The 24,989-nt window shown below is 38.2% G+C and overlaps 1 protein-coding gene across 5 annotated transcripts in view; it reads left to right on the top strand.

Annotated features, from left to right (window-relative positions):
- The window catches only part of MED13L (mediator complex subunit 13L), a 191,721-nt gene that overhangs the window by 160,943 nt on the left and 5,789 nt on the right, over positions 1-24,989 (top strand). For all 5 annotated transcript variants that reach the window (XM_082774462.1, XM_082774463.1, XM_082774464.1 and 2 more), the window contains 13 exons: positions 1,503-2,449; positions 3,025-3,204; positions 4,802-5,025; positions 5,756-5,948; positions 7,267-7,705; positions 9,166-9,385; positions 12,007-12,195; positions 14,911-15,134; positions 15,571-15,713; positions 17,338-17,496; positions 18,579-18,755; positions 21,003-21,157; positions 24,276-24,437. In XM_082774462.1, the coding sequence (XP_082630588.1) occupies positions 1,503-2,449; positions 3,025-3,204; positions 4,802-5,025; positions 5,756-5,948; positions 7,267-7,705; positions 9,166-9,385; positions 12,007-12,195; positions 14,911-15,134; positions 15,571-15,713; positions 17,338-17,496; positions 18,579-18,755; positions 21,003-21,157; positions 24,276-24,437 (3,412 nt within the window). The remainder of the gene's footprint in view (positions 1-1,502; positions 2,450-3,024; positions 3,205-4,801; positions 5,026-5,755; positions 5,949-7,266; positions 7,706-9,165; positions 9,386-12,006; positions 12,196-14,910; positions 15,135-15,570; positions 15,714-17,337; positions 17,497-18,578; positions 18,756-21,002; positions 21,158-24,275; positions 24,438-24,989) is intronic.

Raw genomic sequence — 24,989 nt, forward strand, 5'->3', positions numbered from 1 at the left:
AAATCAGTCCCTTTCCAGCTCCAAAGGATCCTTCAGTGTTCTCAAAAGAATTGCAAAAAAGAAATTGTAAAGCATTGATAGTGCCTAGGGAGCAATCTAATTCTCAGTTTTTTTCATAATAGTAACTGATTCACCAGGCCTGGGCTGCTTATTAATTTCAAGTATTTGTTGGGGGAAAAAAAATCTTTCATTTTCAATATAATCCAATTAGAGTGAAGATTATTAGCGCAGGCTTCCGACAGAGCGGTGATTGCCAATCAAGGTTTCTAGGTCACCTTTTCTTGTTAGTCTGAGGCATTCAGTATGCTTCAGGTTCAGAATTCCTTCAAACCTTTGTTCGTTTTTTTCCTCTTGCTTTGAGTTGGACACACATGAGTTCAAGGTAATAAAACGATCCTAAGAAATAAGGTCTTCACTGTTTCCCTTTTCAAGCTGCTAATAATATGTAAGCATTAAAATAGTACTCATTTTATATAACACGCAAAATACACAGTAAAAACAGACATGGAAAAAAAAATCCATTCCTTTATCAAGAGACATATTGAGCTCTTAACGCTTTTTCCTTGCCCTAATGTGTAATGAAGACATTTCAAGAAAAATGAGCAACTTATTAGCAACTTGGAAAGAGCGAAGTAAAGATTTTTTATTCTGGTTGGCTCCCTATTACCTGTTTCTTGATAAAATGAGTCATTCCAGAGGGAAGATGGATGTCACGGGATTATACAAAATCTGGTTTGGTCACTTGAGTTTGGCAGCAAATGATAAAAATAGAGTAATAAAAATCACTGAGGACAAGAGGTAACCCAAAAATACGGTTCTTAGCTTTAGTGGATTAAAAGTTTGTTAGGGTACCTGTCATTTTGTGCTGCAGATGATGTAATGCTAAATGAATGAGTATTTTTGAATTTATAACATCTAAAATGCTATCGTCAATAGCAGACCGCCATTTGGCAGTACCTTATATAAATGCCACATGCTGCATTTACTTCTGAAAGATACTTAAAGAGATAATTTCTAAAATAAAGTAACATTTCTATGACTCTGAAATATTTTAATTTTCCACTGATGTATAGTATAATTTTTTACAGGTAATTGTGTTTAAAAGAATAACAAAATGTAATTTTCCTTCTCTGTTTCATAAAAGAGTTACAAATACCCTAAAAACTTAATTTACCTAGAGTCTTTTAAAGAGACTTTTTCACAATTTGAATTTTATCCCATAGAAATAATCTTCAGGAGGGTTAAGTGCCTGAAAGGATCCCTTTTAATCATACTGATAAGAAACTACTATGTTCATGATGAGAATTAAAATTTTAGTTGAAAGAGACGTAAGTAAAAGGTTCTGAGCAGCGTGTCTGAAGGTGTTCCTTCTTTACTGCAGTTACAATGAATCCTTTCAGCTTTAACCATCTCCCTCTACTTAAAAATAGTTCTCATGAGCTCAGTCTTCACAACCAACCAGTTTGTTGCATTTGTCTCTGTTTTTCTCACACTCCTTGTAGCAATGTGCCTAGTGTTGGGAGTTTGGCTGACCAAGACTATCTTCAGATGAACACTCCTCAGATGAATACACCAGTGACACTGAATAGTACTGCTCCGGCCAGCAACAGTGGAGCAGGAGTTCTGCCATCACCAGCAACTCCCCGCTTCTCTGTCCCTACCCCACGCACTCCCAGGACCCCAAGGACTCCTAGAGGTGGGGGTACTGCAAGCGGTCAAGGATCTGTAAAATACGACAGCACAGATCAAGGTTCACCTGCTTCTACCCCGTCTACGACGCGACCGCTTAATTCTGTGGAGCCAGCCACTGTTCAGCCGATCCCCGAAGCACACAGCCTGTACGTCACCTTGATTCTCTCAGACTCCGTGCTGAACATCTTCAAAGATCGTAACTTTGACAGTTGTTGTATATGCGCCTGTAATATGAATATTAAAGGTGCAGATGTTGGATTGTACATCCCAGATTCATCTAATGAGGATCAGTACCGTTGCACCTGTGGCTTCAGTGCTATTATGAATCGCAAATTAGGTTACAACTCTGGGCTCTTCATTGAGGACGAGTTGGATATTTTTGGCAAGACCTCAGACATCGGCCAAGCCGCAGAAAGACGACTGATGATATGTCAGAGCAACTTGATCTCTCAGATGGGAGAGGGAGCTAGAAGGACCCAGGAACCTCCAATGAGCCTCCTCCTGCTCCTCCAGAATCAGCACACACAGCCTTTCACATCTCTGAGCTGCTTGGATTACATGTCCTCCAATAACCGTCAGACACTCCCGTGTATGAACTGGAGCTATGACAGACTGCAGGCAGACAGCAACGATTCCTGGATAGAATGCTTCAACGCCCTTGAGCAAGGCAGGCAGTATGTCGATAACCCCACTGGTGGAAAAGTGGATGAAGCCCTAGTAAGAAGTGCCACTGTGCATTCTTGGCCTCACAGCAATGGTAGGGATCAGAACAAGTTTTTTTCTTTAAATTTTGTGACCTTTATGACTTTGTTTGAAACTTGGCAATCATGATTTAATTAATCTTTATGCAGGAAATAAATGCATTAAAACATTCCAGAAGTAAAGTAAGTTTTTGTAAGCATTATGAGTTACACAGAAAATAACAGTAGTCCAGTTGTCCTTAGCATTTAGATTTAGTGGTCTAAATTTACTCAGAATTTATCTTTTAACAAATCTGAATCACAGATGGAAAGCAGCGTCCAGTACTGGGGGGGAGGGCAGAATTATGGCCCTTTTTTGGAGAAGGGTGTAGTCATCAGAAAAGAACTGCACTGTATGAATGTGTTACTCGAAACAGAAAAGTGATTTTGTACTCAAATACTATGTGTTTATATGCTGAAGATGAGCTGAGCTGGGCAATGGTAACATTGAAAGGTATGTGAAAAGGACTATGATGACAGCTTTATTTCATTGTTGGTTTCATCAAGTACCACACCAAATTCCGTTGAGCTAATTAGAGTTATTCAACTCCTGTTCCTCGCTGAAAATGACGGGTGCTCCTTTGTCTTGCAGTGTTGGACATCAGCATGCTCTCCTCCCAGGATGTGGTGCGCATGCTGCTGTCGCTGCAGCCCTTTCTCCAGGATGCTATCCAGAAGAAGCGAACAGGACGGACCTGGGAGAACATCCAGCATGTGCAGGGACCACTCACCTGGCAGCAGTTCCATAAGATGGCAGGACGAGGAACCTATGGTATGTGTATTATGTTACATACAGTTAAAATGAAAGTATAGTTTTCTAGAAATGCGTGCTTTCTTCTGGAAATACATCATTACAGTCGGGCTCTTCAGATAACTTTCATGGTCTTAAATGGCCTCTGAAGTACACACTTCAGTACTACAGTGGAAGTTTTACCCTCCCAGATGATGAATGCTTAGAGTGCAGAATTGCTGGGTGAGCATAAAGATGAATCTCTTCTTTGGCTTGCACTTTATATGCATAACGTGAAGAGGGGAAGCTGTTAAAATGGTACCAAGTCATAATGGGGAAGAGTGGCTTTGTGAGCTAACACTCTAAATACAAAAATGCATATACTACCCCACAGAGCTGTGCTGCTCATGAGCTTTCCCATAGTCTTAATGTTCAGTTCCGTTTCAGTTCAAGCACCTCCTGGTTATAAGCCATACTTCTCAAAAATACACATTACAAAATAGATTCTGTGTGTGCATGACTTACCTTTAAATATGTATTTCTTGCTTGCAGTTTATTTCAGTCTTAGGTGATGTAGTCGTGTTTTTTTCCAAGGTTCTGCGGTGTTTTTTCTCCTGCTAGTATTTGATATATTGCTACTTTGTTTCAAGGCTAGGACAATTAGGCTAACAACAGTTCCTGTCTAAAGCTGTTGTGCTTCACGAGAAGTGTTTCTAATCTAAACTTTTATCCAGCATTTGTAAATTTAAGTTAGTTAGGACCTGCCAACTGTTACCAGAGAGTAAAACCAAAGCTACCTCTATAGTAAGCAGCCTTTGATACAGATTCAGTGATTTTTACTGAATGTCGGCTTTTCAATAAAGTTGTATAATACTTGGCAGAAACTAGCAGCATATTTTTATTTGAATATTTCAGCAGCATTCTTCTAATGAGCAGTGGCTGGGAGATAGCACATTAAACTTGATGGTAATCCTCTCAGCTGTGACAGCAAGTGCGCTGGTACGGAGAGGAGAGTGGCATTTTTTTGAATTAGGATAACTTTGGTTATTATCATGTGCCTTAGAAATCTAAATTTTGGCTAACCATTTTATTCAGTAATTGTGCACCCCCATCTGGAGGTAGATGAACCATAGAATCAGATTTTATTTTATTCATGTTACTGCTTTTGGTTGAATAGGCACTCATGAGATGTGGTTGTGGTTATGGTTATGACAAAGTAAAACCTCTTCTTCCTAAATCTGTGAGAGTAAGCCTCAGGGAGGGCAATGGATTTATTTACAATACACTGAAACATGTTTTATTGCAGCTTTCTAGGAAAGCTGTAGTGATGCTTCAGTTGGCTGAACTTGTTTCTTGACATTTCTGATATGCAATGTAAATCTGTCTTCTCCTTAATTAAAGGTAGGTTTTTTTTCCATGAAAAAGTCTGTGGAAGGATGTGGTTTATCAGGCATGATACAGTCTCTGTATATGTTCCTATATTGTGGTAAAACTTCCAGGAAACTCAGCACAGCAAGGGATTGGTGATTTCCAATATTTCTGTCAGACCACCAACCTCCTGTTACATCAGCGAGCCCACTGCAGTTAAACCAGCTATGTTTAACATCATCTTTTCTTTCTCTTTTTCTTCTCTTTAAAGGTTCTGAGGAATCTCCTGAGCCTCTTCCAATCCCAACTTTACTGGTGGGATATGACAAGGACTTCCTGACAATCTCTCCATTCTCCTTGCCATTCTGGGAGAGGCTGTTGCTAGACCCATATGGGGGCCATCGGGATGTCGCCTACATTGTGGTGTGTCCAGAAAATGAGGCCTTGCTCGATGGAGCCAAAACTTTCTTCAGGGACTTGAGTGCTGTATACGAGGTTGGAAAGAGGAACCCCACTGAATTATTTCTTCTTTATGTGTCATTTCTGCTTTACTGCATGTTCATTGAGAGACATCCATGGTTTTTAAAGTAACAGTTGCTTGTATAAGGATTTCTTCTGTTTTGAGAACTTTCTACACTTTCAGAGCCAAGAATGATATCTTGCTGAGCTTATACTGTTAGGATCTTGACTAGTCTGTTTCCTATGAAAGACAAAATTTAATCCTGGAATACGGCCATATGCAGTGCTGGTTAATGTTTCAGTAAAGCCAAAGCAAAGCATTTGGTGTTTTTTTCTTAGCTTGTCTGAATAAGGTCATATGGGGAATAACCACATGAGATGTTCCTCAAACATCACACAGATGAACAAACTATAAGCAGCTATAGCGGATAAACTATACAGGGAATGCAATATGAGTATTGATACAGGTGCAACCTAGCACCCAACCAAACCTACAGAGCAATTAAAGAAACTTGCTTATGCTGGAGATAAAACCTTTTTTTCTTTGTTTTTAAACAGTGCTCATTGTGTACTACTGAATGTATAAGAGTATTTTGTGACTTCAGTTTTGCTCTAAGTGCAATTCAATACGTGAGATAAACCTAGCCTTTTGTTTTTCTATTTATTAAGAGGTCACCAGATGTATGGTGGTCATGAAGGGTTTAGGCTGCGTAACTTCTTCAGGTACTTTCCATCTAGTTACAAGCATTTCTTCTTTCCTCACCAGATGTGTAGACTTGGCCAGCACAAACCAATCTGCAAAGTGTTACGTGATGGGATTATGCGGGTGGGAAAGACTGTGGCACAAAAGCTAACGGATGAGCTCGTGAGCGAATGGTTTAACCAGCCTTGGGGCACTGAGGAGTGTGACAATCATTCCAGACTCAAACTTTATGCGCAAGTTTGCCGGCATCACCTAGGTAAGTCTACCAGGGTGCTAGCAAGGCTTTTTTTTTTGTTGTTTTCTGTAGGTATTTTAGATGTTATTTGCAGCAGGTGGGAGCAGAGGAGTTTCTGTTAAGATACAGATTAAGATCTGCTTAGAAATAAAGAATAAAAAGTATGGTAACACTTAATCATTTCTTGATCACTTCCATGTTATATTTGCATATTTTAGAAAGTTTTGTTGTTCTTTATCAGTCTGGTGGTCATGTTGGAGATTCATCTTGGGAGAGCTATGCTTGTTCCTTTTCAGAAGGGATCCAGAAGCAACCTAAAGTGCATGGCATACACAGCTTGGATTAGCACAAGACCCAGAACCATCCAAAATGTCACTGGAAATACATTTGCTGAGATAGTGCTGGTCAGCAAGGCAGGCAGTGGTCACAGAAAACAAGCCATGTAAATCTCTAATTGAGCTGAAGCATGCAAACTACTTTTTGTTTAAAAATATGTAGGAACTTGTAAGTAGTTTCTTGAAAAGCACTTACTGCGTTAGTTCTGAAAAAGGACTGACTGTTCTTGAGTCTGCGTGCTGTGTGGAATGGTCATTTGGTACTGGAGAAAAGCTTAGGAAAGTGTATGGAGATGAGAAATAGCTGGGCAGTTCTACAGTCTGCTGAATGCTCACACAATCCTTTGAGGAAAGTCTGATGATAGATAGGACTTACTTATCTCAAATGATTCTGTTACCACATCCAGTCTGCTTTTAGTTTTAATTTACCATATAACTGTGAGGGAGGAATTATTACAACACTACTTAACATAAATCCTTAAGGCTTACAGGCGTAGCATATGCACCGCCAATTGAGGAATTCATTTATTGTTATTCATTAATTATTTTTAAATGATCACTGTGGTATCTGTTTTTCTGATGCTCAGGAATAGAAATAACTACATTAAAGTTTGCCGTTATTTAGCTCAAGTAAAAAGGACTGAGATTTTCAGTCTGATTAAGATAACCTGTAACAGACTGCAAAGCCAAACACTGTATAAAGGTGTTATCCCAACACAATCTAACCAGAGGTAATGATGTGTCGGAACCAACTCTGATTCACAAAGCTCCACAAAGTCAGTCCTGTTTTTGAAGACATCTGATTCATATCGGTTACAACTGAAACCCCGACGAATGAACTCCAAAGTAAATATTTGTAATGGAGATTATATTCACTTAGCATTTGTACAGTCTTAGAATATTCTAAAAGCACAGAAAGTATTGTATGACTTTATGGTTAATCCAGTTCACTTTGATGTGAAAGACTGTCATTAATCTCCTTTCCTTTTTACATGCCATTTCAGCACCTTACTTAGCCACTCTGCAGCTTGACAGCAGCCTATTGCTACCACCGAAGTATCAAACCCCAGCAAGCCAGACGCAGACAATACCTGGGAACACTGGACCTGCACCCTCGAATTCAACATGTCTTTCCGCTTCTGGGGCAGCACCAACAGGCAGTTCTTTTAACTCCACTCCCAATGGTGGGACTACGAGCCTTCCTGCAGGAAGCAGTTCATCCTCTGGATCCTCTGTGCCACAGCTGTCAGCATCTTCTGCAACACCCAGCGTTAACCAGATGACCACTACCTCTACTCCAGGGTTTAGTGGGAACATTGGTTCAGGGCAAAACGCCAGCGCCGGGGGAAATACAGCAGACCGTTCACAAGGAAGCACAGGTCCTGGAGGAGACGCAGAATCTGGTCAAAACATACCACAACAGCAACAAGAAGGGCAGGAAGGGTAAGTTACTTAAGTGTTCAAATTACTTGGAGTACTAAATAAATCCATTGTTCTGCTTTCATACAACTCATAATCTTTAAGCTTTATGTAAATCCTTGAAATGAAAGGACCCTCTGATGTGTGCAGTACTACTGTCCAGGTATAAACGGAACGAGGCCCCTTTTTATTCATTTGTAGTCGTTACTGACAAGAGTTGGAAAAAACTGATCTCCCCTTTTCATTATAAGAAACAAAGCTTGATACAACCACATGAACATGGGTGTTGTCATGCTGTTTGAGGTGCCTTAGGGTACCCCACCTGGCCTGCATTTGCAGTACAAGAAAACCACAAGGTGTCTCAGGTTCTGTGCCATATCTGCTAGCTCCATCTCACGTCAGGTACTGCAGTATATCTCATGTGGCACTGAATGCCTCTTACACAGGCAACTCCATCGTGCCAGTATTATTAACAGATACAAAATAAGAGCCGTGGATTTTTTTTTTTTGACTTGTATTACAAGTGTTGCTTTGTGCAGAGATATATTGCAAGGTCAGAAAACAGGATTATATTCCTGTTACTTTAAAATAAATTTTAGCAGCAAAACATTTTTAAAGACCTCATTATAATAATCCATCAAACATTAAAATTAGGAAAATATTTTTTAATATTTTATGTAAGTAACTTCCTGAGCGAACATGTTTTTCATTACTTTTCATTACTTTCATAATAATGCATATTGCTATTAGTCATGATGTATGTTATGAAGTTCCTGTATCTTAAGTGAAAAGCCCACATCCTGTACTGGTTCAGGTTATTCTTAAGGCATCTGTTCACTGGATCTATGCAAAATACCTCTTTATCAATTGCACTGTGGTTTCTGACAAAGTGAGTCTGAGCTGCTTTTTATCGCTTACAGATGTTGAGCCTCCCATTCACTGTTGAGGCATAGAGGAATATTTTACCAAGATTAAAAAAAAAAATAAAATGTTTAGCTGCTCTTCCCACTACTAAGGGAACCTTTTCTGTAACTAATCAGAGGACTTCAGTCTCCATGAATATTACTTTGGCACTTTTCCTCAGTTCTCAGTTCCTTCTCTCCCTCTTCCCTCCCACCTCTCCCAAAAGAAAACCATAAACAGCAGCACCAAAACCAGGCATGTGCAAACATCAGAAGAAAGCTCATAGACCTAGCATTTGTCAGCTTTTCCATACTGCTTAGATCTACACTATTCTGATTACTATAATCTCATTTAATGCAGACTTTACAGTGTCTTCAATGCATCATTTCTAGCAGGTATTTTGGATTAAGTAGTGCTCTGAATAAAAGTCATCCCTACTTAATCACTGTTCTTGTGCTTTTTAGTTTTGTTTCTGAACGTAAGTTGCTACTCCCCTGCTTCAGAATCTCTCCCTTTCAGAGCAAAACCAATAATTAACAACTGTAATTTGCCTTTGAATTTAACAACATGCATGTCTCCAGTGTTACAGAGAGGGAGAGAATAGGGATTCCCACTGAACCAGAGTCTGCGGACAGCAATGCCTATCCTCCAGCAGTTGTCATCTACATGGTGGATCCTTTTACCTACACCGCAGATGAAGAATCTGCCTCAACCAACTTCTGGCTGTTGAGTTTGATGAGATGCTACACAGAAATGTTGGATAACTTGCCTGAGAATATGAGGAATTCTTTCATTCTCCAGGTAACTCTACCTCACTTTGCATCTTCACACTGGAGAGTCATTCTGTCACAGCATGCTTTGTATATGTGAGCTATACTGAAGGAGACAAAATGCAAGATGATACATAAACTCTAGAAAGCAGTTACAATTACATTGTTGAAAGCACGTGGCTATATATATATAAATGTTTTTATTTTAATTAAGAGATTAATTTAAAGCAGCTACAGTATCCTTACAACAAATCTGTTGCATGGGTCTAGCAATCGCATATGCTAGATGCTTTCTGAAGAAGGATTTAACTTGCTATTTGGGTTGCCAATGCCAAGCAGAAAGTGTCCAGTTTCTCCTTTGATTACGTTATATGTTGAGTTGTTTGCTTTCTATATTCTCTCTGAATTATACTGTTTAATCCAGAAGAGGTATGTGAAACCAGACATTTAATGCATAATTTAACTAGTGTATTGTTATTATCTGCTTCTTAAAAATAACTTACCATGTATCTTGGCATATAATAATAATAATAATTACTTACTATGGAATTACTTAAGTATTGAATTTGTGTAGTCTGAAACAGAGCTTGGCCTATAGCCCAGACTTGCCTGCATTTGGCTATGCCTCTTTCACAGCAACCCAACCTATTAAATAACTAGGGGGAAGAATGGGAAGCCAGAGATTACAACCTATGCATGTGTGTATGCAGCACATGCAAGAAGCAACATGTGAATGATTTCTGAATGCCTTATTCTTGTGCGCTCAGCTTGGCTTAAATATATTTTAATTAAAAGATGAATTAGAAGCTATTTCAAGTGTATCAAATTGGTCTTGGAAAGCAGTTGTCGTTTTTGGTAGTCTTGACCTTTTGCTTAGTTGCCATTTTACCGTTCCCTGAAGTGATGTGGAAACTGTCACCAAAATACTTTAGGTTTGGGGATGAACTGAAAAGCAGTTTCACAATTGCAAATTGCGGTAGTCTGCAGGCAATTTACTTGATTCAGAACTGAAGATACTAAAATAATTGACAGCCAATGACATCACCATGTCTGAAAAACAAGAACACACAAACTGTATGCTGAAATTGTATCTTTATGTAAGATGACTAATGAATGGGCTTACGAATTTTTGATAAGTGCTGTTATTTTCTGGGTGCTTACTGTTCACTTCTCAAAATATGTGGCATTTTGCAAGTCTAAGTCAAAATAGTAGACAATTTTCACTAAGGGATGTAGTTACCAGCACAATATTCTCACAGCTGTACACAGTCTATACAGATCTACATTTATTTCAAAATAAACCAAAACAAATTACGTTTACAGATTGATATGTAGAATAGAAGAGCCCAGGTCCTGAAATTCTCGGCTAAAGAAATTATCTTAACTAGAATATCAAACCGAAATTCCAATGGTTCAAGCAAGAAATACAGAATAATAAAAGTTGTGTGATACTTAAGTTTTGTTTTGCTTTTACTACTTAAAATATTTTTAAAAAGAATCTTCTTGGGTTAGATACAGCATAAGTAGTTTGGATTGACGGTTTCTGCTCCAGTGATCTCACTGTTCAAAAGAAAAGCCGTGTTTCCACAGCCATGTGTAGGACATTGTGCTTCTCAGCAGTACGTTAAAAATGAGTTTACGAGGATTTTATTCTGATTTTAAAGAGGATTTGAATTGAAAAGATTATTTTTGTTATGCCTTGTTTACTTCTGAAGGAATGTTATTCCATTTTTCCTTCATGTTCTTACTGTGCAGGTGGGTCCTAGCCACCAATCCTCAGTGTTATAGGCAAACCTTATTATGGTTATGCTTCTTGCTGGTTGAACACGTACATTTAAGAATTTTGCTTCACATTGTTTTCTCAAACAAATAAAACTGAGCAGCAGCGTAAGTTTGCTGAGGTTCCACTGTTTACTACATTGGAAAGGAGAAGCAAGACTCTCAAACCACAAAAAACATTGCAATATCTTAATTCTGCTCTCTACAGTAGGTAAGATCATCACTGTAGTGCTGATTCCTATATGAACAGCAAGAAAATCTTGATTCTAACCACAGACTGTGGAAACAAACCTGCTGAAACACAAAATTCAGAATATCAAGGTTTTAGTAAAGACAGCCTGGAAATGAAGAGGTTGATCAGAATTTTATTTTATTTTTTAATTAAAGGTGATTGACTATGGGTTTTTGATTTTGGACTTTTTTTGTGTGGGTGTAGTTGATATAGTTTTTCATTCCATGATATTTAAATCATAGAAAGTAAAGTTTGTTTAGAATTTCTAGTAAGATCTGCTTGTCATCTATTACAGCCTGAATTTTGAGTACCATTCAGTTGCCCCTGTTAGAAGACTTTTCCGTTTACATTGGACTATAGAAGTCTTAGCTATCTCAGAGACTTTTTAACCTTAAATATTGTGATAATGGAATCAGCACTTTTGTATCGCAGACTGTAGTCAGCAAATAGTGCAGCCATTCATGCAAAAGGGCAGCAGCCCTGATGGGAAACTACAGATACTGTAATGAAAATAATTGAATACAACATACAAAGTGTCATGGATGTTAAATGACTAATGAATGTGTGAATCTGGGTTGGTATTAATGAACAGCTCTTTGAAGATGTTCAATCATGTTTTGTTGTTTATGTGAATTATATAGATTGTGCCTTGCCAGTACATGCTGCAGACAATGAAGGATGAACAGGTTTTCTACATTCAGCACTTGAAGTCTTTGGCATTTTCAGTGTACTGCCAATGCAGAAGGCCACTGCCCACGCAGATTCACATCAAGTCTCTCACAGGCTTTGGGCCAGCTGCCAGCATTGAGATGACCCTCAAAAATCCAGAGGTTAGTATCAGTGTCAAGAAAATAAACATAAAATAAAAAGTAAGGAAAGCACTTTTAGGAGTATTCTTTCAAGATTATTTCAAGGTACAGAAAACAAAGATAATATAAAGGGAAAAGGTAAGATAATACTGAACAGAAAGTAGTAGAAAAACGCCGGATTACTTGCTTTCAAAACACGTCAAGCTTATGGTTTTGAATAAGAGTAAAAGGTCGAATTTAAGCTCAGAGTGAAAAAAGAGAAAATGTATGTTGTTATTTGGGATTCTGAGATATTTTAGATTTGTCTATAGTAGACCTACAAGAAAGTGTTTATGTCTAACTTGTATATATGCATATATATGAACTATATACATATATATGCATATATATGAAATAGGTTGCTGTGCATAATTATGTATGTTCTACTAATTCCCTGAGGTAATGGAGAAATCCCCCTACTTCAGTGGGCTTATCTTTCATCTGATTTTTTTAAACTGTAAGTATTCAAGCCCTCTTTCTGGAATTTCAGGGATTTCAAAAGAAGAATAATCCATCCTACTTTCTGTGAATATTTTTCATTCTTTCAAAGATAACGATGACTGATTTATTTAATTTAATGAATCAACTAAACACTTAAACATTTACCTTGGGATCAAGATCTGCTTGTTAGGGTTTATAAAAGCCTAGTTTCAAAATAATCATAAAACCAAAATACCGGTATGTTACACTACTCATATAAAAGCAGAAGCTCTCGCAGAAAATGTCTACAAGCAGCATCACCCCTGGCATATCTTCTCTGCATTCTGTCCTCGTCCTTCCCGCAGAAGGATATCTTTTCCACAGGATGAATTTTGCAGCAAGTGAGAATGGTTAAACTTCAGGGAAGCTAGGTATAAGGGGAAGAACAATAAAATTTCAAGACCCCTGCAAGCATCTTCCTCCCTTTAATGACCATCCCTATAGTGACGTAAGCAGAAATCTGCTTGCAGATTTTTTTTTTCATTTCACAGTACAGCTATGAAAATACCATAACCTTTTTTCATGTGAGCTGATTAACTTGCAATTTGCATTTTGTGTTGAAATTCCTGAAGAGACAAAAGACAAAAACTGGGGGGTGAGGGGCTGTAAATGTTTTCATGAGCAGCTGCTCGCATTTAGCATAATTACGTTAGATTTCTGCTTTCTCTATTTTACATGCGTTTGCTATCAGTCTGCACCGCAGACTGCCAAACTTTGCCTGAAAATTTAGGAAAATAACCTATTTCTAAATTATTGTGTATATCTTGCCAGGCCAATAGTTCTTTCTTTGAAGAGGTGTTACAAAGACAGGTTTGGGGCCCATCATCTGGAAAGCAACTTTGCAGAAGACCTGGAGGCTCTGTTGTACAAGTTGAACATGAGCCAGCAATATGCCCTTGCAGCAAAGAAAGGCAACAGCACGCTGGGCTGCGTTAGGAAAGGTGCTGGCAGCTGAGCCAGGGAGGTGGTTTTTCCCCTCTTCTCACACTGGTGAGACCACACCTGTAGTACTGTGTCTGAAGCAAATCCAGCAAAGTGCCACAAAGATGGTTATGGGACGGGAGCATTTGACATGAGGAAAGGCTGAGAACTGGAGTGGTCCAACCAGGAGGGCTCTAATGGGAGCCTGATGGGAGAGAGTAAAGATGGAGACAGACTCTTCTCAGTGATATCTGGTGATAGGACAAGATGCAGTGAGCACACATTGATATACAGGAAATTCAGTTAAAATGAAAAAAATCCATGTTGTAGTGCTGACTGAACACTGGAAAAGGTTGCCCAGGCACTCTGACTGGATAAAGTCCTGGCTGACCTTACGTAATGGACCCTGCTGTGAGCAGGAGGGTGGGACAAGATGTTCAGACATCCCTTGTAGTCTCAGCCTTCTGTGATTTTATGAAGAAAAAAAAAAAAAGAAAGATTTAATGACTTGCTCCTATCAGACTTAACAGAACTGCATATGATATTCTTTACAATACTAATTTGCCTCTGCTTATCATTTAATAGTATTAAATGGCCTTGATTTCTTACGATCTTCTACAAGTTGGTTTTCTGAGGGACTGGGGGGTGGCTTGTTTCTTAAAGATAAGCACTATAATGCATATAGAGGATCTTATTAATTAGCAGGCCAATGTTCAGTCGTTTCAAAGACCAGAGTATTTCTGAAATTAAACTGTGAGATAAGAGAGATGTAAAGCATTTCAAACATCATGGTTGATGTTCATGAAATTATGTTACCCCTAATGCCTAGATAGAAATCTGTACGTGAAGTCTGAGCTCTGCCTTCGCCGCTTTATGTCCTTGGAACCTTACATTAGATCATGATGTCCATTGTTCTACAGTCAGTATGCGAAGAAGTGAGCAGATGCCATCAATTTTAGCAAAAGGATACATAGAAGTACAGGCTTAAGCTACTCCTTGTTTCAGAAATTGATAGCACCCTACACAGAAACTGTTTCATATCTTTGTTTCTCTGTATAAAAATAAATCTTTAGATGAATTTTGAAGTACATCAGTTTTAACTAGCAAAAATGATTTGTCTACATCCACCCACAAAGAGATACTTTTTCTAGTATCTCTTTTAACCATGAATGCCTTGAATTTATCTATTGTTTCAAATTCATAATTTTCTGTACTCACTGACAATCTGTGTTGTATGTTTCTTGCATGAAATAGTTTGTGATATGCCTGCTGATTATTGTGTTTACTTTATTTCAGAGACCCAGCCCAATCCAGCTATACTCACCTCCTTTCATATTGGCACCCATCAAAGACAAACAGACAGAGCTGGGAGAAACATTTGGAGAGGCCAGCCAGAAATACAACGTGCTTTTTGTTGGATATTGTTTGTCTCACGATCAGCGCTGGCTTCTGGCATCTTGCACTGATCTTCATGGTGAACTGTTGGAAACCTGCATAGTTAATATTGATTTACCAAACAGGTAGAAACCTTTAATTTTACATTAAATCTAGGTGTATAGTTGCTAACCCTCACTCGCATCCCTCGCTGTATTTGTTTCTTGCACCTCCTGTTCTAATCATATTTCCTGATGTGACCACGATAATGTTAACACTGATAACATTTCATTTGGCACTTATAAACTGCAGAGGGGAAAAGTTATTGTATTACATTTGTTTTACAAATGCTGCCTACACCTACAGATCTTACCTTCAAGTACAACTGGTATGCTGCTTATTGACACTTCTCACATACCATTGCAATGCTGGTACTGAAAGCAGACGTAATTTTTCTGCTTGCTAGTAAAACATTGGTTAGGCACTCCACAGAACTGTAAAAACTGCTATAAATGGGAAGCAGTAACAGATCTGAATGTTGTCCTTGGTTCTCTAAGTTTTTTTTTCCCCCCTAATCTCCAGGTCAAGGAGGAGCAAGTTGTCTGCACGTAAAATCGGCCTGCAGAAGCTGTGGGAATGGTGCATCGGCATCGTGCAGATGACATCGCTGCCCTGGAGAGTTGTAATCGGCCGCCTCGGTCGCCTCGGCCACGGGGAGTTAAAAGGTACACGGTGCCAAGCTGTCTTGCCTGGGGTTCTGCAACAGAGAGAGAGCCGTAGTCTGCAAGGCAGGATGATTTACAGGGTTGATCATGAACCTTTACAACCAGGAAATGTAGAATGCTAATCCTGCCCTGGCACTGGATTTGTGTATTGCTTTGTATAAGTCATTTGCTTCAGTCTGTCCTTGTTTTTGTACACTAGGCTTGACACCCCTCTTGCACATCTTGTAGTGTAGTATATATTAACAAGCCTGACCTTCAAACAAAATATTCTTGCAAATAAAATTACTGAATGAAAAAAGGTAACTTTTTTCTGTGGTACAAGAAACTAACTGATAATGGGCATTAGCCAGCAATAAGACTCCCTGCAGCCTGCAAAGGGGTCTGAAGATTTAGCATTCCTACCAGCTCAGTGGGAACAGAAATGGAGGATTGGAGTGATTGAGGATTAAATGCCTTAACTCAGTAAGGGTAGGAACTGCCTTGATTCACTTCAGCAGTGATTCCTCTCACTAAGATGCGTTCAGCAACTCCTCTCCAAGTTCTAGTGCTCTGCTCAGGTTTTGGTTGGTAACTGCAGAAAATGGTATTCTGAGAGGGTGGTCCAAGTCTTCTCACACCTCCTTAGTTGGAACATGAAGACAAATTATGATTTGAAGATGCTTCACGAGTGTTTGTCACTTTCTGTTAGTAAATGAAGGTGACGTTAATTCCTCTAGTTAGCTTATTGTAAGAGATTCTGTATTTCATGGAATTGGAAAAAAAAAAAGAAAACGTGCACAACAAATAACAATTTAGTCTGAGAGCACAAGGAAATGCTCTGGGGGCAGGAGAGGTGGGGAAGCACCAGTTAAATGCCTTCTTCTATATAGTACATGCAGGGAAAAAGATATGTTGTCTGTCCTGGTAGGGGAATTCGTTATCCTTCACATACATGGGAGTTAAGCAGAACAAAGGCAGGAAGACAAATTTAGAATTCAACAAGCAACACCTTCCTTTATTATTTGAATGCCAGTTAAATGGCTAAATGTATTTTCTTGATTGTATATCTACACCTACACCACCAGTGAAAAATTTCTGATGAAACCTTCACTTTGTTTTATTTAGTGTATTGTGTTCATAATGAGGTTTCACAAAATCTCTCTGACATTAAGGATGTGAATTCATGTCTATTTGCTTAGATTTCAAGTATTCCAATTATGCAGCATGTTAGATGAGAATGGATAGCCCTTTTCAAAAAAAGAATCAGCACAGTTCAGAAAAAGATTTGGATGTAAATAAAAACATTTCAAATAAGAATAAGAACGGTATGTTGCCCTGTTTCACATCTTGTATCTCATGGGTAAATGAAAAACTCATTTTTAAACTCATCATTTTGATTGATTTGTCAGAGTAATGCAGTTAGCTCATGGGAAAAACCAACAAGCTATCATTGCTTTGCAGTAATTGCTTCAAAGCACAGTTTGAAGAGTCATACAACTTTACATGGGGTAATAGTCCAGAATAGTCCAGTATTAAAGAAATAAGTGTTTATTCATAAAGTGTTACTAATATTCTGCTAATTTCAAGCAAATTCTGGATTTTTCACAACCCCATTACCTGTTCTGTCTAAACTTCTTCATTTCAGACTGGAGTATCCTCCTTGGGGAATGTTCCCTGCAGACAATCAGCAAACAGCTAAAGGAGGTGTGCCGCATGTGCGGCATCTCATCAGCAGACTCTCCTTCTATCCTCAGTGCCTGTTTAGTTGCCATGGAGCCACAAGGGTCATTTGTTGTGATGCCAGGTAAATTTTATCCAGCTATTTAAATTTTCTTCTTTTATCATACTTACCACATCAAAAGCAAATCAATTTTGGGAGACTCTAGAGCCCAAGAAGACTTGACTGGTCTGGTAGAAAATACGCAGAAAATACATTCTACAGTAGAAAATAGGTTGAGCCATCAGAATTCCCAAAAATATCAGAAAGAAGCGCTTTGTTGGGAGCGTTAACTCCTAGCAAAAGATTGCTTTCTGCCACTGTCAAACTGATGACCTTTTCCATGGGGAGGTTATGTTTTGAGGAAGACAAGTTCTCATCAGCTGAAGTCTGATGTGGTAGAAATCCTTAAGCAAAGAGGACTGCAAATGCTGCGCAAGTCTGTAATATGAAAGAATTGGAGGTTGTGGATGTTGAGAGTAAGGATAAGCCTGCTTACCTTTTCATATGCTTTTTTTGTTTGTTGGTTTGTTTTAGAGAATTCTATTATAAACAGCAACCTATAGACTTAAGTTGAAGGTTTTTAAGTTTGAGGTTCTTCCATAATGGATTTTTTCCCTTCCCTAATTTGTTGTACACATACTTGTGTAGGTGATGAGAGATCTTTACAAACCTACTCTGTTTTTCAGTTTAGAAAGAAAAGATTACTACACGGAACAGAAGTAAATGAACTTAAAAATTACTCACTAAGTTGAATAATTTTTCAAAAACCTTTCAAAAGTTTTTGTAACATGAGAAAGTAAATGGCAAGTTATCCCTCCTTTAATGCCATCCAAAGTGGGGTGTTATTGCCTAATTTGGAGTTCTACCGATGTGCGTGTCCAAAATAAATTTGCCTTGCTCATTTAACAAGCAAATCAAGGGGCAGCAGAATGAAAGGAAAGGTGGGGCATTGTATGGGAATTCACATCGCTAAACATTATCTATATGACTTGTGATCTTAATTTCAGTCTTTTCTAGTAATTTATTCTTTTTAAGATAAGAACCTTTTAAACATTTTTATTAGCATGCAAACCCAGATCAGATGTTTAGAAATTTAATTGAACACAGAACATACATTTTGAAAACGATGCAAATTAATGTCTCTGCCATTGTTTCTGTTCTGGAAGATGCTGTCACTATGGGATCAGTGTTTGGCCGAAGTACTGCACTGAATCTGCAGTCATCTCAGCTGAATACGCCTCAGGATGCCTCCTGTACACATATCCTGGTTTTCCCAACCTCTGCTACTATCCAGGTAGCACCTGCAAATTACCCCAATGAGGACGGATTCAGCCCTACTAATGGTAAGCAAGCACATATGTCTGGTGTGAGAGGTGAGGTACTTGCTCAGTGGCCTATTTAGAATAGAAGCAAAGCCGTACTGGTTACTGGTAAGAACTGAATGGACCGGTCTTCTCCCATGAACCCTATGCCACCCTAATTTAATTTAAAGAGAACAACACCTACTTGCTGGTTAGAGGATAATATACTACATTTTTATGAACTTTGTTTTCAGATAATCCTACTGATTTATTCCCAAAGCAATATTGGCCGATTAATATGCAAAATGGCAGACTATAAAATGCTTTTTCTCGTTGTGACTAACTTGTGACTTGGTCGGGTCTAACTGCTTTATGGGTTAATAAGGGTTTGCTTCATGCTCTGTAGTGTACAAAGGTTGTGAGGAGGGGAGGTGTTTGTTTTAGAATTTTAATCCTCATGCAAAAATAAGCAAAATAGATGGACCAACTTGATAGTTCTTAATAGTTCTTACTATCAGCAGTGTGGTTTTCCTAGTATATTTAACCCTGTAATTTGTATCAGCAAGACTCTGCTTAATACTTTATATCAAGCATTTACTGGACTGTTTTGTCACAAGTCTTTAAAATGAGTATAAAATAATTTAAAGTAACTACAACCATTTACAATGAAAGTATGTCATTAGGAGGCAAGTTATGGTATAGAGAGGTAGAAAGGCACACTATTTTTAATGAAAGAGTCTGCTTTGATCTGTTCCTCCTGGAATTTCAGTGGGCCTCACAGAAGGGAAGTTACCCCTCTTAATACTTAAGCAGCTGTCCTTTCAAGGCCCCAGAATCCTGACTGAATGCTGTGCTGACAAATATTTAACCTGCATTAACCTGCCCTTTACTGCTCAGATGCTAATTAGAATCAGGTACAAGAACTGGCGTTTTCCAAAATGGTGTTAAATTTAATTTTCTTAACTGTGTTCTACTTAATGATTAAACTGCTTCCTATGCTATTAGCCATTTCATTTATGCTTTGGGGGCTAAGCAGAGCATGACATTAGTTCTGTTTTGTTTACTGAGGTTGTAGGACAGAAGTTAATAAACGGAGTTAATTCATTGCTTCTGCAATCTTGCTCTTCAGAAGATGAAAAACAACCACCTGCCTATTTCAACACTAGGACTTGAAGTTGAAATAAATTACTTCAAGACACACATTCTTTTCTATTTCCATGTGAAGCAAGTTATTTTTCAAGAGAAATGATTTATTACACAGCACTTCCTGAACTATGTAGATACATACAACTCTTAAAGTCTCTGTGTTAATCTACTTGCAATTATAATTAATCCAGCTAATTCAGACAGCTCCCAATGTCCATTTTTGTCCCCTAAATTGTACTTTAAATGTCATTATTACTGCTTAAACATCTTTGCTGAAAAACCTGGATAAGGAAAAGACTTTTAAACTATATTGCGATGTTTGTAATTTTCTACTCTGTGTTTCTAATGTCTTAGCTTTCCATCATGTAAATTACCCATATTATCATAACTTGTGTTCCAAATGACTGAGCAATGGAATGTACTTCTCATAGAATGCAAACGCATTTTCCCTGTATCTTTACTCCTTTCCCACATATTAACATATAGCAAATTAAAAGAACAAGTTATGATAATACAACTGTATTTAATTTCTGAGATGAAAGTGAAATGTTAAAAGCTGAGCTGTAGGAAATCCTGGTGCAGTATGTGAAATTATCATGAAAGTACATTGCATGTGAGTGAGGAGCAGACCTTGCTGCTCTTTTGCTGAGTAGTACTTGATTCTGTGAGCAGCTTCCTTGAAGTATCCCAGAGTATTGAGCAAATGTGCCAAAGTGCTGGTGTGTAGCCCTAGAAGTCTGAAGAGCAACACCTGCTGAGGGTAACATACATTGGTTTGTTAAATGTATTTCAAGTATTTTTTAATGGATTTCTCTGAACAGCTGCAGAGAGATGTAATTTTTTTATGCTACAAAGTACAATTTGGATTATTATCAGGCTGGCATAACAGGGTTTTTCTTCCCTCTATGACCATTGTTAAAATACGCGATTTTAATAGATGTCTGCCAACTTTTTCTTCCAAGTCTGTGTGGTTGTAGTCAAAGGTACTAAGGATTAAATACTAAGATAGTAAAATGTTCATCACTGCTTTCATCTGTCTCAAGTGTATATTAAAAAAAAAAAGTCACTGCCACTACATTTCAAAAATGTCAAGACAGAAACGAGTACAGCAAATTAAAATTGATTTTTTTTCATTCTTTTCAGATGATATGTTTGACCTCCCATTCCCAGATGACATGGACAATGACATTAGAATTTTAATAACAGGGAATCTTCACTCTTCACCAAATTCCTCCCCAGTTCCTTCCCCTGGATCCCCATCTGGCATTGGAGTGGGATCTCACTTCCAGCATAGTAGGGTAAGCACCATAACAGATATGCTACTTAAAACAGAAAAATACAAATCCCACAACAAAACCTTTTTTTACTGTTGATTTTGAAACAGTAATTCAACAGTAAGCAGAAATTAACGTTAAAAGTGAAGGGACTGGATAAATGCTATTGTAAAAGGTGCCTCTGCCGTGACTATTTACACCTCCAACTTTAAAGTTAATTGTTACATACAAGATAATTGAGAGGAAGAGAGGAGGCTTTGCTGCTTGTTGCAGAGCCACATTTAATGACCCTGTGTAAATTTAATGTGTTCATCCATTTATCTGTGGAGGATCACATGGAATATCCCTGGCTCAAAGTGACAAGTCTTTGAGAGAAAAGAAGGCATGGCAGCTCTGATCATGTGAATTTCTAGGGAAGCAAGAAGGGAGATAATTCTCTTATTAATAAAACCCTATCAATTTAAACTCCACAGGTGCTGCATGTTTATGCAAATGTTGTTTTCTTAGTAGAAATTAGCCCAGAGCACATAGCGTTTGTAAGTTATTTTGTTTGAAGTGGCTTTTATAAAGCTAGTTCCAACACCAGTCGTTACTTAAAATGCAAATGATTTTTGGTAAATCAAGGTATTTTTTGAATCAGCTTTAGTTTGATGGAACTCTTACTCACGCATTTAGTTGTGTAAGAGAGTTAGTTGTACGTCTAGTTTTATTCTAGAAATGGTACATTTAAAGCAGTAGCATATTACTTCTTTTCTAAAAAACTCACTATTTTAATAATGAATAGGCCAACTTTTTATAAGAAATGGTTAAATCCATGCATTTAAAAGGTCTGTTTTAGTGCTCTGCAGTAATTTAAGAAACTGAGTCTCTATCTGTGATTATTACTGGTGGCTTGAAACAGTCAAGATAAATGATACTTCTGGTATGGAAGGAAGTACAAAAATACTTAGAGGTGTATGTGCAGCTAAGATATTTGACTGCAAATGATGTTGCTCATTCAGCCCCTGTACTAAAACAGCTAATTTTTCTAAATGTAAATATCTTCTTAAGAATTCTTACACCCTGAAAATGACTGATTTTCAAGGTTAAGAGATGTGTCAGTTTCACCACCGGAAGGAGAAAGTCATCCCTGTATTTTCTTTGTAACCTCAAACAAAATGCTTCAGTGGTCAGCTTAATGCAGTCTGTGAGTGAAAAATCACTTCTGCATTAGCCACAAAAATGCTAATACTGTATTTTGTGAATGCGGTACGCAACCACCTCACCTTTATGTTAACACTCCAACCCACTTGTCAAAGGGTAAATAATTGCACGTTTCTGTCTTTTGGTTATTTCGAACTGGTATGTGGGCAAATTAAAAGTTTTAAATTCAGTTACCAAACCCTCCAGCCATAAATCACAACTCAGCACTCATTACACTTTTCTCTCTTCTGTACCCCTTTTAGAAAAATGCATTTACAAAACTTAATCTCAATGGAACTCCATCCAAGGGCCCTAAGAACAGCACTGAAAGGTTAATGACCAAAGAGCTTAGAGACCTGGACAAGCCATTTCTAGATGAACCTGTCATAGTAATTCAGTTTAACCATTAACAAGTGCCTAGTAATTGATGTGTAATTTTTGGTTTTAAAAAAGCAACAGCGTGTGATCATTACCTTGTGGGTCAGGGAAGGTCAAGCCTTCGTCCATGTAACCCATAATTGATTGCTGCAGCTTAGCAATGTAAGTCCTGACTGCTCAGCAGCCAGTTTCAAGGTCTGCTGTTTGGCTTTCCAAGCGCCTACAGCCAGGTGAGCTGCAATCTTCTGCAGGCTTTACGGACTGTTTAACTTCCTCTGATTCCTGTTCAAGATACTACTGTTGGAGAAAGACCTGCTTCAGGGGCTAGCATTGAAGGCTTGGTGATTAAGCCAGTTTCTTTCAGTGAAATCTGTTTTACCTATTGACTTAAAAGATGTATATGGGTTAAATGGCCTAAGTTATGGATTAAATGAATTAAATTTACCCTCTATGAACTAAAAAGTGAAAGCAAAATAATATTTTCTTTAAAAAAGTAATATACTGCAGAATGGAATGTCAGTAACCTTTTCTGATACCTAAGGAGATACTTGTAGGTATGGTATTGTGGTCCGTCATATACAAGGCTTTAGAGAGGGAGAGAGAGAGACAGGATGAGGAAAACAAGCTCACACCCAAATGTTCCTGTACGACAGCCTCAGATACGGAAGGTTCATCTGTCTTGGTTTTAGTCTGAAGAAATAAAATCACAGACATATATCCTGACAAGCAGTGACCCCAAATTTGATGAAATTAATTTTAAAGCCTCTTATAAAATTGTTTAAAACTCTCCTCTCCTAATAACTTTGGTCCTCATATAAGAACAGAAGTGACTAATGCTACAGAAATGCAGTATACAAATAAATAAGAATAGAAACAAATGCAGGACAGCAGCTTCTTTTTTGCTCACACTTCACCTCTGCTTGGTAGTCCAAATACAAGGCATAGTTTCCTCTGCCCAAGGTATTCTCACAGCAAATAGTAAATGTAGCTTTTTTTTTTTTTTTCTAAGCTATCAATGTAACTAGCTAAAAGAGGAAACACAATGAAGTTAATGAAGATGAAAGTCTTCTTTTTTCTTCCATGTTTGAGTGGAAGAACAGCTGTATTTGGAAAGATTGTCAATTCAAGCAGATATTTTTTTCCAGGTATGGGAAAATTCTGTGAAGCTATATAAACTTTGTGAGGCTATATAAAGTTAAATTCAACACCGCTCTACTCTGCGCATACCCATGAAAAGCTATTCAGATTCATAGCCAGAGCCCAGTACCTTTAAGTTACTCTGTAGCATCAAACTCCACACTGAATCACCTTGGTTCAGGAGGCTGATGTTGCTGTTAGAGGTACCTAAGGTGATTCTGCAACACCAGCCTGGAGAACCTAACTAAGGAAGTGATTAGACATCTTTGACTAAGATTCACAAATGACTGAAGGATAGCTCATTAATAGCAAGACACAACTGGATCAAAGACCGAGTGATTAGGAAAAAGAAAAAGAAAAAAAAAAAAAAAAAAAAAAAAAAGAATGTTACTGGGGGGGATGTAATAACATAAAGCAACAAATGTACCTTTAAATGTTCTTTCAGAGCCAAGGTGAACGTCTCCTTTCCAGAGAAGCCCCTGAAGAACTGAAGCAGCAACCTCTTGCTCTTGGATACTTCGTATCAACTGCCAAAGCTGAGAATCTTCCACAGTGGTTCTGGTCATCCTGTCCTCAGGCACAAAACCAGTGTCCCCTCTTCCTGAAGGTCTGTCTTGGTAGCCTTCCACAGGGGAAAGGGAGGAAGAATTGTATTTAAACCATATAAATTTCCTTTGAAAATGGTCGGTTTGCGTGTTACTTCTACTGACAGTACTGAGAACGGCAGAATTACAATTGTAGGTTTAAATTTGCTTAAGATAACTGGCTAATAGAACTTACTCTCCTCTATTTCTAAAGCCATTACCTGAAAATGGAATAGCTTGGCAGCTTGTAAGTACAGATTCATCAGAGCTGTATCCACTGTTACGGAAATGTCCCAATTTTCATTTTCTAAATTTCAGTTAACCTAAGCCAGGAGGGATGTATCTCCTATTCTGCCATAATCCCGTTATGATACAGAGATTAAAAGCTAGAAAGGGGAGTAGCACTTCCATATAGAGCACTTAGTGTCCATTTCCCTAGTTGTAGAAGTTGCATGGTATAGTCTGCATTGTCAGTGCATCTGATACCTGCTGATCCAGAAGATTGCTATTTCTTGCAAGAGGTATTGGTATCATTCTTGCAAGAGCTGAATTGCTTCAGCTAGAGATTCGCCAAC

This window comes from Aythya marila (assembly GCF_965140915.1).
Source record: "Aythya marila genome assembly, chromosome: 17".
Taxonomy (NCBI): Eukaryota; Metazoa; Chordata; class Aves; order Anseriformes; family Anatidae; genus Aythya; species Aythya marila.